Here is a 12,395-nt window from a genome sequence, read left to right as displayed (position 1 = left end):
GAACATCTACATGTGTAATGTAATCGCTTCGTTCCGGCTCAGGGACGGCCCCTCTACTCCTGTGCTAATGAACCAAGGACGCTACAGAGCCCCCCCCCCCCCCCCCCCCGGTGCCGCAACTGCCTTTTTACTCTAAAGCCTGCTTAATGTTTTATCTCTCGGGACAAAAAACGGTTTCATAATGAGGTGAACCAGCAACATTTTTAATAGGAATAATTTCAGGTCCGGGGCACATTAAACTGCTCACAATGTGGAGGATTAGAGGAGGATGACTGTAAAAGGGCATGTACAGAGCCCTTGCGATTTGTCATTTAAGGAAGAAAATCTTGGGGTAAAACTGTTTGTGCTCCGAACCGTCCATTTGCTGTAGTTCAACTGCTGGTTCAGGAACTGCTGGTTCAGGAACTGCTGGTAATGGTACGGTGCCGGACTCGAATTAGAGAGAGAGACCACTTCCAGAGGAAGACAGTTGGTGAACATATCACAGGATATCCAGGACGACACCCAGCATATGGAATTAATTTCCCCTCCAGTGGCTGAGTCCATGACTCACTGTCAGTCATGGTAGATTTCCACTCCAGTACAGCCCCCTGGACACCTCGGCACGTTAACAGGCTGATGATGGAGCATGGAGCTCTGTCACGCTGATATCAACTAAACTGCTGACATGCTTTCGCAAAGCATGTGTATAAGAGAGACAGTAGAGCATACTGGTGGGTTAGTACAACCTTACTGAGTCTCTATAACCACCTTACTGAGCCTCTATAACAACAACCTTACTGAGCCTCTATAACAGCCTTACTGAGCCTCTATAACAGCCTTACTGAGCCTCCTATAAGGCGGGGCCATAGTGACTTGACCACGGCTCAAGGAATTCTGTGTGTGTGTGTGTGTGTGTGTACATGTCCAGGGGCCAACATCAGTGCAGGCTATCCAGTGTATAGTCCCTCAACCGTGTTGCTGCCGACACTAAGAACACACACTCCTCTACTGATCAGTGTAGTGGTTGAGGTGTGGAGGTAGGTGTTTACCTGAAGGTAGGCCTGGCTATAGTGGTTGAGGTGTGGAGGTAGGTGTTTACCTGAAGGTAGGCCTGGCTGTAGTGGTTGAGGTGTGGAGGTAGGTGTTTACCTGAAGGTAGGCCTGGCTGTAGTGGTTGAGGTGTGGAGGTAGGTGTTTACCTGAAGGTAGGCCTGGCTGTAGTGGTTGAGGTGTGGAGGTAGGTGTTTACCTGAAGGTAGGCCTGGCTATAGTGGTTGAGGTGTGGAGGTAGGTGTTTACCTGAAGGTAGGCCTGGCTATAGTGGTTGAGGTGTGGAGGTAGGTGTTTACCTGAGGGTAGGCCTGGCTATAGTGGTTGAGGTGTGGAGGTAGGCGTTTACCTGAGGGTAGGCCTGGCTATAGTGGTTGAGGTGTGGAGGTAGGTGTTTACCTGAGGGTAGGCCTGGCTATAGTGGTTGAGGTGTGGAGGTAGGTGTTTACCTGAAGGTAGGCCTGCTGGCAGCGCTGCACGAGCTGGTGGAAGGCGGGCGTCCGGAGGTGGGCGTGGATGTGGGCGGGGTTGAGTCTCTGGAGGGCCTCCATGATGATCTCCTGCAGGACGAAGGGGCTGAGGACCCCCTTGGCCGCGCCCACGCAGAACTGGTACACGTAGTTGACGCCTGGAAGGACAGGGGGAGGAGGAGGATGAGGTCTTTGCTCAGCACAGTCAGAGCAACTTCATAGCCAAGAAAATCTACAGGCTAAAGACTGCAATGCATGTATTGTCATTGTTATGTGTTGTAAAAAGCAATAAAAAATCTTGATCACAAAAAAAAAAAAAGACTGCAATGCGGGGGATTAACGGAATATGTCTCTAAAAGAGCCCTCTACGGTACCGGTGGTCTAGGGGATAGTGAGTTGGACTGGTGATCAGAAGGTCATGAGTTCGAATACCGCCAGGAACACCACCACTAGTTTGCCCTTGAGTAAGGCACTTAGCCCTAAAATACTCCAGGGAGAATGTCCCTGTAATTCGCTAATTGTAAACCGCTTTGGATTAAAAGGGTCTGCTAAATGGTACATTAACACTGAACCCCCAAATTGCTCCCAACGAGCGGGCCGGTGCCTTGCGTTGGTAGCTTGCCGCCATTGATGTGTGAATGTGTGTGTGAATGGGTGGATGAGAGGCCGTTGTAATAAGGCGCTATATAAGTGCGGTCCCATGTACCATTTTTCACCTGCCTCTTCCACTCACCTAACCGGGCAGCCAAGCCCAGGAGCCATTTGACGTCCTCCGTGTAGGGCGGGCTCCGGGAGAAGTTGTTGGGATGATCGTTGTGAGCCCTCCTCCCCAGCATCTCCAACGCCAGCATGCCTACCAAAGACGACTCAGGATCAAGCATCATGTTCTGATCATTACTGTTTAAACTAAGCCCCCCCCCTCCCCCCCCTTACACACATACACACAAATGATTCCACGTTAATATGTTTACTGGTAATTCTTAATTCATCAAGAATTACAGAGAAAGAATCTTCCAGAACTAACTGAAACACCTCTTAAAACTCTGGAGGCCGAGACTCACCGACTCTGTAGGCCGAGTGCAGGTAGTGAAGGCCCTGCTGGCTGATTGGCTGTTCGTCTTCAGTAGGGAAGGGGGGGCTGACCAACGTGGCAGGTTGCGAAGACATACCAGGAAGTGACGCCCCTTGAAGGGCCTGGATGATAGGGCCCGGGTGGACTCCACCTACTGGATACGAGGACAACAGAGACACCGCTCCTGAGAATGGCAGCGCCGGAGAGGGGAAATTGTAAAACATTGATTAAATTAAAAACATTTTTTATTCAACATTATAAAGCCACGGTAAAGATTTAAATCCAGTTTTATGATGATGAACTGATTCACACACGCAAGCAGGCAGGCACACATGCAAATACTTCACAAGTTCACAGTAAAAGCATTTACATGAAAGAACACAGGGTCATACAGACACCATGGAAACAAACGACAGCCTTTGCTGAGAGGCAGACACACAGACACACACACACTCCCACACACACACCTAACCCTGAACCCCCACCTGCTACTGTGGTGCTGAGAGGCAGACACAGACACATACACACTCCCACACACACCTAACCCTAAACCCCCACCTGCTACTGTGGTGCTGAGAGGCAGGCCGGCCTCGGTGTGGTAGGGGTGGACGGAGATCTGGGTCATGGACGGCATGGCGACGCCCGGGAAGGCGACGGCGGTCCCTGCCATGGGCGGATGGGGGCCGGTGGCCACTGAGAATGGATACTGGGCACCGATAAAGGCCGGGTGCATTCCCTGAGAGGGCACACAGACACACTTAAAATCAGTTAGATGCTGCTCTCGGATGCCGCGGTCGAGCGCCTGCTTGTGGTTAAGGGTTGAGAGACAGAGAGAAAGATTCTGTCTCAGGTTCCCCGTTGGACCTTGAGGCGCTGGGGTGAAGCCTGGGTCCCCGACATGCTTCTGTTCACTTTATTATTCACTTTATTATTCACTTCATTCCCATAGTTGTCATAGCGGCTGTCAATCAATATATTCTCTATATACCACCGTTTGCTCTTTGACTTCCTGACATGCACGCAAGAGAGAAATTTTTCGGAAATTCGATTTTCTTTTCATTCAAACACACTGGTAACACCGGTACATATTGATGGTAGCCGTCACCCTGGTAACAGCGGTACATACTAATGGTAGCCGTCACCCTGGTAACAGCGGTACATAGTGATAGCCGTCACCCTGGTAACAGCGGTACATAGTGATAGCCGTCACCCTGGTAACAGCGGTACATAATGATAGCCGTCAAGCTGCCGGTCAGTAGAATCTCCTTCACACTCAGTGTGAGTATGTGATGTTTTCAGTGTTTCAGAGTTTCCATGTGGTCTTTTTTTTTCTGTTTCCCGTTTCCTTCCTTCGACTTCTCTCTTCTGTTCAATCCCGTTGAGCTCAAACTGTATTAACATTCAGCTCTCTCCTGGGGTGGAGGATCGAACCGGAGACTTTCAACCTCTAGGCTAACCTGCCGCCCCATCGACGGGGTTAATCGGCTGAAGGTTCGCAACACAATTGCCAAACCATAAACACGGTTATGAATAAGAGGACCGTTCTCTGGGCTTGCTGCTCTGGTTCCTCAGTCGTGCACTCGTGCGACAAGCACTAGTGTGATGTCATCTACTTTTAGAAAGGTTTCTCATATGAAATAACACTATAAAATGAAATAACACTATAAATCTAGTCTTTCCCTAACCTATCAGGGGGTCTCTGTCTGTCTGTCTCTCTGTCTCTCTCTCTCTCTCTCTCTGTCTCTGTCTCTGTCTCTGTCTCTGTCTCTCTGTCTGTCTCTCTGTCTGTCTCTCTGTCTGTCTCTCTGTCTGTCTCTCTGTCTGTCTCTCAGTCTGTGTCTCTGTCTGTGTCTCTGTCTGTGTCTCTGTCTGTGTCTCTGTCTGTGTCTCTGTCTGTGTCTCTGTCTGTCTGTCTGTCTCTCTCTCTCTCTGTCTCTCTCTCTCTGTCTCTCTCTCTGTCTCTGTCTCTGTCTCTGTGTCTGTCTCTGTGTCTCTCTGTCTCTCTGTCTCTCTGTCTCTCTCTCTCCCCCTCCCTCCATGCCACTCTATCCTCCCACGGAGGGGCAGGTTCCAGACATCCTCTTACCTGTGGGTAGGCCCCCCCTGACACGGGGAAGACGTTGGGCCGGGGGACGTGCTGGAGCGGGTGGCCCAGGTACTGGGGGGTGCAGACGGTGGGCATGTGGGTCTGGATGGTGGTGTAGGGGTGCAGGCCCTGGGCGTGGGGGTGGGCCATGGCCTGGCCCGGCATGGGGTGGGACTGGTAGATGGTGGAGCCCACCGAGATGACGGGCACCACCGCCGCCGTGGTCACCGAGGCCGTTACCGCGGCGACCCCCTGGGGGTCTACGGGCCCGCCGTGGCCCCCACCTCCGTCCAGCACCCTGCAGCCTGTCTCCGGGGGTCTCCTGCCGGCCCCCCCGTTGGCCCCGCAGCGACCCGGGCCCTCGCGCTGGGACCCGGAGCCCCCGCCCACGGTCTGCTCGTAGAGCCAGTACCACTGGTGGGCCACCTCGAACAGAACCTCGGGGTAGACTCCGCCGCCCTTGGCCGCCTCCTCCACCGCCATGCAGGCCTTCTCCAGCATCACGTTGTCCTACAGGGAGGAGGGGGGGACGTTATCGCCTTGTCATATGAAGTGAGTGTCTAGATTATCTTATTAAAAGAAGTAGAAGTCGCACACTCAAGTTCCAGATGCAACAAATTGTGATTTAATAGGACAACGGTTTCGGCCGTAGCCTTTGTCAAGTCTTAAATACGTATCGTATTCATAGGTCGGTAGAAACAGAACATGTGTTCATTCATGTTTCATATCGTTAGCCTCATAGCATGATTGCCTCAGTCCTATTTTGGCCAAATTGAGTTATCTTCCTAACTCTACTCTCCTAATACTGCTGATTCACTGTGCATTATTGCCTATGCCATCAGCCTATCAGAATGCTTGTTACATTCCAAAATCTGCCCAAGTCATCTCTTTGGCATTTTTGACACGACATACAAAGATGGCTCGGCTGACCACAAGTGAAGCATGACTTAGGCAATTATGCTATGAGGCTAACGATATATATGTGTGTGTGTGTCTGTGTGTTTGTCTGTGTCTCTGTGTGTGTCTGTGTGTGTGTCTGTGTGTGGGCTGACCTGCTCTTTACACTGCACCAGGGCTCTCTGGATCTCGTTGGGGTTGAGGGCGTGTGCGTGGGGCAGGCAGCTCAGCGCCAGCTCGGCGGCGGCCCGCACCATGTTGGGGTCCCGCGCCCGCGACGCCCGGTCCGCCAGGGAGGCCACCTCGGGGGGGGTCAGGTGGCCGTCCCAACACTCCACCAGGATGTTCAGGGCCGCGCTGCCGATCTCCATGGCCTGGCCTGGGGGGCAGAGGGACAGAGGGGACAGAGGGACACAGTCAGGAAGAGAGTGGGGGGGGGCGGCTGTGGCTCAGGAGGTAGAGCCGAGGCCGTCTAATGACCGACAAGGTCGGCGGTTCGATCCCCGGCTCCTCCTCCTGTCCACGTGTCGAGGTGTCCATGGGCAAGACACTGAAATTCACCCAAATTGCTCCCAATGAGCGGGCCGGCGCCTTGCATGGTAGCTTGCCACCGTCAGTGTGTGAATGTGTGTGTGAAAGGGTGAAGGAGAGGCCGTTGTAAAGCCCCCCGCCCCCCAGAGCAAGCTTCGTCTGCTTGACTTTGGACAATCTCGGAGGTCTTAAAAACATCAGACAAACACTATTTTTTTAGGTGAACAATTTAAGTCCCTTAACACTAGAACAGCCATGGTAGGGTCATTTGACCATTTGCAAGTATTTTTTTTCTTGATCTTTGCACTCGATCAAATTTCAGGACCCTCCTTTCATGACTTTTCCTAGATATGTGCGTTCTACCACCCAGTATCCTTACATTTTCAAAATCAGGATAAGGTAGTATAAAGCTATTTTGCCATTTTTCTGTGTAGGAAGCAGGCCAATTTACAAGCGGTCGTTGTGTGTAAATAGCAGTGTAGCATTGTAAATAGGGGGTTGACCCCTGAGGTGCCTCTTATAGTAGGTAAAAAGGCACAGCTGTTCTAGTGTAAAAGCCTAAAGTAGAGGAAGGCCCCCCCCCCCATGCCCCTCCATTCCAGCCCCCCACCCAGTCACTCACCGGTGATCCAGGACACGTGAGAGGAGTAGGTTCTGGACAGCCAGTTGGGGGAGACAAAGTTGTGCAGCCCCAGGGCGTACAGGCCGATCTCGAAGGCACAGAGGTGCAGGTTGCGGTGGGGTCCCTGGTGCCCCCCCCCCGCCGAGGGCTGGGTGAAGATGGAGGTGGAGCTGTTGCCCCCGGCCTTCATCAGGACCGTCTTGGCCAGCTCAAAGTAGAAGTGGGCCGCCGCCTCCGAGGGCTGGTTGGGCACGTGGGGGGCGTGGCACTCTGGACGACGCCCCTTATACCTGAGAGAGAGTGGGGAGAGGGGATGAGAGGGGGTGAGGGGATGAGGGGGGTAGAGGGTATAAGGGAGGGAGAGGGGATGAGGGGGGGAGAAGGGATGAGGGGATGAGGGGGGTAGAGGGTATAGGGAGGGTAGAGGAAATTCAATGTTCAATTAGTAAATATGCTTTTCGGCTTGCCCCTCGGAACAGAGTCACCTACCAGATTGAAAATCTTCCCCTATGAAATGGGACAACTCTTCAAGACCCTGATAGGTCATCAGTAGTATCATAGAAAAGCATCACAACTGAAGTTGAGGTTTAACCTGCTGGTGTCGGTGCTCTTGGCCCTGGCTCCGCCCCCGGCCCTACGAGAGCCGCTGGATGACGAGGACCCCAGCGAATCAGACGAGGAGCTGCTGATGCTGTCGCTGTCCTGGCCCCTCCCCCAGGAGGCCGCCGCCCAGCCCCCCCGGAGCGGGCGCCGGCTGAGGGTGGGGGAGCTGTCGGAGGTGGTCTCCGGGGCGCTGCTGTCGATGCTGGCCATACCTGGGGACGACAGAAAGACAAACAAACATCTCTCCAACTTCATTCAAGGCCAAGGTCTAAGGCGCCAACATTACAGTGGTTCCATGTCGGTGGGATCATGATTAACACTAGAACAGCCGTGCCTATTTCACCTACTCTTAGCACCGCCTCGCGTCTTGTAAATTAGCCTGCCTCCTCCACAGAAAAACTGCAAAATAACTTTATACTAGCTTATCCTGATGTGATTTTGAAAATGTAAGGATTCTGGGTGGTAGAACGTACATATCTAGGAAAAGAAAGGAGGATCCTGAAATTTGATCGAGTGCAAAGGTATAACACTTGGTCAAATGACCCCTACCCATGGCTGTTCTAGTGTTAACAAGCAAATCTCAAATTTCACCCTATTGCATCAGCCTCAGGGAAATGCAGCGCGCACTACGGGTGCGTTCGTAAAACACGCTCCGAGAGCGCCGGAGCGCACCCGGGGTGCTCTCTCTCTGACCGTTCGGAAATTCAACTGATTTCAGTTGAAACCCGAGCGCCTCTGAGGAGATTTCCAGAGCGATTTCTTTTCACGAACATACCCTATGAGTGACATGTGGTTTTGAGAGACGGCGTCGGTACCTGTGTGCTTCTTCTTCTGGCGGACCGGAGAGCCCCAGCAGCGCCCGCTGTACGCCCCCCCCCGCCCCCCCAGCGCCAGGCGGCTGGGGACCGTGCCCTCGGGCTTGAAGGGGGCGGCCTCGCTGTGCTGCTCACATGACGCAGACGGGCCGCCATCTGCCCAACGCAGTAACACAGGGACAGTAGAGAATCAGAAGGTTGAATCAAAAGTTAGTTACAGTTAGGGCTAAAAAACAAATTCCAGTGATTCCAGTGAAATGCTTTATGTATCTAGCTCCCTCGCACAACAGTCAATAAATCAACAACACAATAAAGTAGTAATATTGTCAAAGGGCAAATAGTTTAGCACGATTATGCCTCAGGGAAAATACGTTAAGCATCAAGCGTGTTCTAATACAGGCCCGTTCACCCTGACATTTCCCTGAGCGACTTTTTTTTTTTTTTTTTTTAGAAGTATCTTCATTGGGTTACCATACCAATACCAAATAGACAAATTGTTGAAAGTATTCAATCACCCGTTTTTACATTTTTAGAACAATACAAAACAAAACCAAAAAGGACAGTACAGTACAAAAAAGGAGGAAACTAAGAAAAACTGTAAAAGAGAGGACTCAAAACAAAACAAAGAAATGGCTGTGCTGCACATGGGGCTGAATGAACATTCATACTTCAAGAAGGACAATCAATAATTGATCATTGATGTAACCAACCATTGACCAATGAATATATAAATACAAATAGTAGCATACTGTGTGCTTTGTAAAATAAGTAATAAGACTTATAATAAGAATAATCTAATCATCTAAAGAAGGAATCGCATTAACAAAAGAAAGAAAAGGATCCCAAGTTTTGTTGAACTTATTAGTGCAGCCCCTTATATTATATTTGATCTTCTCTAAACATAAAAATGACATTAAGTCAACCAAGAATTAGAAGATGGAGGTTTTTGGTCCTTCCGATGCAGTAAAATACGCCTGCGGGCTACAAGCGAAACAAAGGCTATAACATTGTTCTCCCTGGTAGTGAAGCTGGAAAATTCCTCAGAAACACCAAAAATAGAAATTAAAGGGCTAGGGACTACTGGCTTATTGAAGGCCTTCGAGAGAGTCTCATAAAAAGAGGACCAAAAAGGATCCAGTTTTGAACAGGAAAAGAACATGTGTGTATGGGTGGCCGGAGAGAGAGAACCTCTATCGCATACATCACTAGTGTCATACAATTTGTTGAGTTTAGCTTTGGTCAGGTGTGACCTGTGTAGGACCTTAAACTGTATCAGTGTCAGTCTGGCGCAGGATGAAGTAGAGTTGATTCTGTCCAGGGCCCCCTGCCACCATTCAGGTGAAAAGGTAATACCAAGCTCTTTCTCCCAAGTGTTTTTAGTTACTAAAGGAGAGGATAATGCTGATATTATTAACTCCACTACAATTGAGATGACTCCACGGATTACTGGGAGAGATAGAATTGTGTCAGTGAGAGAATCGGGTGGTTGGTTGGGGAAATTGGGAAGTTACAGCGGGCAAAGTTTCGGATTTGAAAATATCTAAATAGGTGAGAATTTGGAAGGTCACATTTATTCTTGAGCATATCAAAGGAGGGCCTGAGTGACTTTTTAACAAAACCGCTGCACACACTTATGACAGTGAAGTCTGATTGTCACAATTTAAAGGTCAACATTATACACATTGCCATCCACAGGTGCTAGTGGGAAAGCGTCAGGGGTGAAACTCTTTCGGGGATGACTAAAAACACACACCCGGTCTGTGGACAGACGTCAGCCACCTCACCTTGCACTCTGGCCTCACTGACGCCATCTCCTGCGGTGGCGTTGTTGCCCTGCACCCCCAGGGCTGCCTGCTGACCCCCCGCTCCGCCGCCGCTGGCCACTGCCTGCAGAGAGTTGGAGGAGGAGGAGGAGCCGGCCACGAGGCCGTGTTTGGACACCCCTCCGGCTCCGCCTCCGGCCCCGTGGGCGTGGCTGTGGGCGTGGGAGTGGGCGGTGTGCTTGGACGGGCTCCTCTGGCTGTTGGCCGCAGGCTTGCTGGAGTAGAAGGAGCTGAGAGTCTGGGGCTTGTGGGTCTGGCTCTCCCTGTTCAGTAGCTTGTCCAGGATCTGGGAGAGAGAGAGGTGACAGAGTGGGGTGGTAAGAGTGGAGTGTCGTCCACATTTGACTCACCCAAAGTAGTGCCTAAAATTAGCATTTGGCTGATTGGGTTTTCGCAGATCATAAGCTCAAACGTTATTGAAGTATTAAGACAATATTATCGTAACTGCGTTGAGCTGAGGAAGAGTTTTTGGACTGGTTATAATGCTGGTGGACCTAGCATACCTTTTTCAGTTTGCTCTGGTCATCCTTGTATGTGATCATGAGAGCGAGAGCCAAGTCTCCCTTCTCTCTCCTGGTGCCCTCACACAGCAGGGGGTGCTCTGCCTCACTCACTGTCGTCTTCATACCTGCCAGAGAGACAGGGACAGGGGGAGAGAGGGGGGGGGGGGAAGAGAGAGAGAGGGCGGGGGGACAGAGAGAGAGACGGGGGGGACAGAGAGAGAGAGAGAAAGGGAGGGAAAGAGAGAGAGAGGGAGGGACAGAGAGAGAGAGGGAGGGACAGAGAGAGAGAGAGGGAGGGACAGAGAGAGACAGGGGGGACAGAGAGAGAGACAGGGGGGACAGAGAGAGAGAGTGAGACAGGGAGACAGAGAGAGGGACAGAGGGAGAGAGACAGAGACAGGGAGGGACAGAGAGAGAAAGAGAGAGAGAGAGACACAGGGAGGGACAGAGAGAGACAGGGAAGGACAGAGAGAGAGAGACAGACAGGGACATACAGCAACAGTGACGAGGGAGAAAGTGGAATGTAACATTATTACATATCCGCAAATCAATGCTTCCTTCGTTTGAAAAGGTCAAATCAGCGGTCCACCACGTTGTGTTTACGACTCTTACCCAGGGCTGCTACAGCCGCCTCGAACCCAAGCTCCTCATCTCCAGGCATCTCGTTGTTACGGTTACGACTGGGTGGACGGGAGCCCGTGGGGGAGACCACTGTACGAATAAGAGAGAGAGACACGGGGACAGGCAGGAGGGGCCAAAATATTAAAATACTGGAAGTCAAACCTGCGTAATGGTTTGGACAGACAAATTTAGATCTCGAAACTCTCAGTTTGTGTGTCTGTGTATGAAAAACGAGAGTGGTTTAGGAAAATTACGCCAAGCGCATTTCAGGATTCACAGTGTGACGAGAGAGAGAGAGACTCACTTGGGGTACACAGCACGTCGAGAGACAAGGACAGGGAGGGACAGAGAGAGAGAGAGGGACAGGGAGAGAGAGGGACAGGGAGTGAGAGACAGGGGGGGACAGGGAGAGACTCACCCGGGGTACACAGCACGTCGAAGATGAAGCTGGCCAGCATGAGCGGCAGGACGGGCCGGTAGTCACAGAAGTTTCCGTCGCGGAGCTGCTCGGCCCGGTCCCGGATGGACGTCATCTCCACCAGGCCCTGGGGGATCTTCTTCAGCAGCGCCACCACCTCCGACTCCTGGTACGCCAGCTTCACCTGGAACACGGACGGGACACACAGGGAGGAGGGTCAGAAAAACACACACACACAAGCTTCAGAAAAGAAACCAAACACACACAAGCTTCAAAAAAGAAAACACACACACAAGCTTCAAAAACACACCCCCACACCCCACACACACACACACACAGCAGGCTGACCTCCAGGGCCTTGGAGGAGGCCAGACACACACACACACACACACACACACACAGCAGCCTACCTCCAGGGCCTTGGTGGAGGCCGGGGGCCTCTGCAGCTCCAGGGAGAACATGCCGGTGCTGAAGGCCAGGTTGTGCAGCTCCAGCCGCTCGCTCAGCACCGTCAGCAGGAAGGCGGCCTTGGACAGGGTGTTGGTGGCCACCTGGGTCTGCCTGCTGGTCGACACCTTGCTCTTTTTACCCTGGGGGGGGGGGGGGGGGGGGGGGGGGCGGAGAACAGGAGAACATGGATGAACAAAGCTCTCAAACTACAATACAAATACAGAAGGAGAGTGGAGAGTGTGATATAAAACCCAGGGATGGACGCAGATTCAAGATAGCTTTATTGTCTGTCACACAGTGACAGAAATTCTCCTTCGACAGGCAGAAGTGCAGCTCAAGAATATGAATGAATGAATGGACTTTATTGTCATTGCTACAGTACAGGTACCAAACAACGAAGGGGAAAAAAAAAAAAACGTTTAAAAAAATCACAAGGGAAGGAGCTGGTTTAC

The 12,395-nt window shown here is 51.6% G+C and overlaps 1 protein-coding gene across 3 annotated transcripts in view; it reads right to left on the bottom strand.

The window, feature by feature from the left end:
- Window positions 1–12,395, bottom strand: part of zswim8 (zinc finger, SWIM-type containing 8) — a 41,717-nt gene that overhangs the window by 484 nt on the left and 28,838 nt on the right. The window contains exons 13-26 of one of the 3 annotated variants that reach the window (XM_080549154.1): window positions 11,904–12,083; window positions 11,494–11,677; window positions 11,067–11,165; window positions 10,455–10,579; window positions 9,913–10,237; window positions 8,129–8,284; window positions 7,303–7,525; window positions 6,711–7,000; window positions 5,713–5,936; window positions 4,661–5,170; window positions 3,133–3,331; window positions 2,564–2,758; window positions 2,236–2,355; window positions 1,482–1,660 (exon numbers count right to left, since the gene is read on the bottom strand). In XM_080549154.1, the coding sequence (XP_080405280.1) occupies window positions 1,482–1,660; window positions 2,236–2,355; window positions 2,564–2,758; window positions 3,133–3,331; window positions 4,661–5,170; window positions 5,713–5,936; window positions 6,711–7,000; window positions 7,303–7,525; window positions 8,129–8,284; window positions 9,913–10,237; window positions 10,455–10,579; window positions 11,067–11,165; window positions 11,494–11,677; window positions 11,904–12,083 (3,009 nt within the window). The remainder of the gene's footprint in view (window positions 1–1,481; window positions 1,661–2,235; window positions 2,356–2,563; window positions 2,759–3,132; window positions 3,332–4,660; window positions 5,171–5,712; window positions 5,937–6,710; window positions 7,001–7,302; window positions 7,526–8,128; window positions 8,285–9,912; window positions 10,238–10,454; window positions 10,580–11,066; window positions 11,166–11,493; window positions 11,678–11,903; window positions 12,084–12,395) is intronic. The other 2 variants (XM_080549155.1, XM_080549156.1) reach the window with 2 other exon arrangements.

The sequence above is a fragment of the Nansenia antarctica genome, assembly GCF_963989245.1.
Source record: "Nansenia antarctica genome assembly, chromosome: 1".
Classification (NCBI taxonomy): Eukaryota; Metazoa; Chordata; class Actinopteri; order Argentiniformes; family Microstomatidae; genus Nansenia; species Nansenia antarctica.
This window is presented reverse-complemented; position numbering and strand designations above follow the sequence as displayed.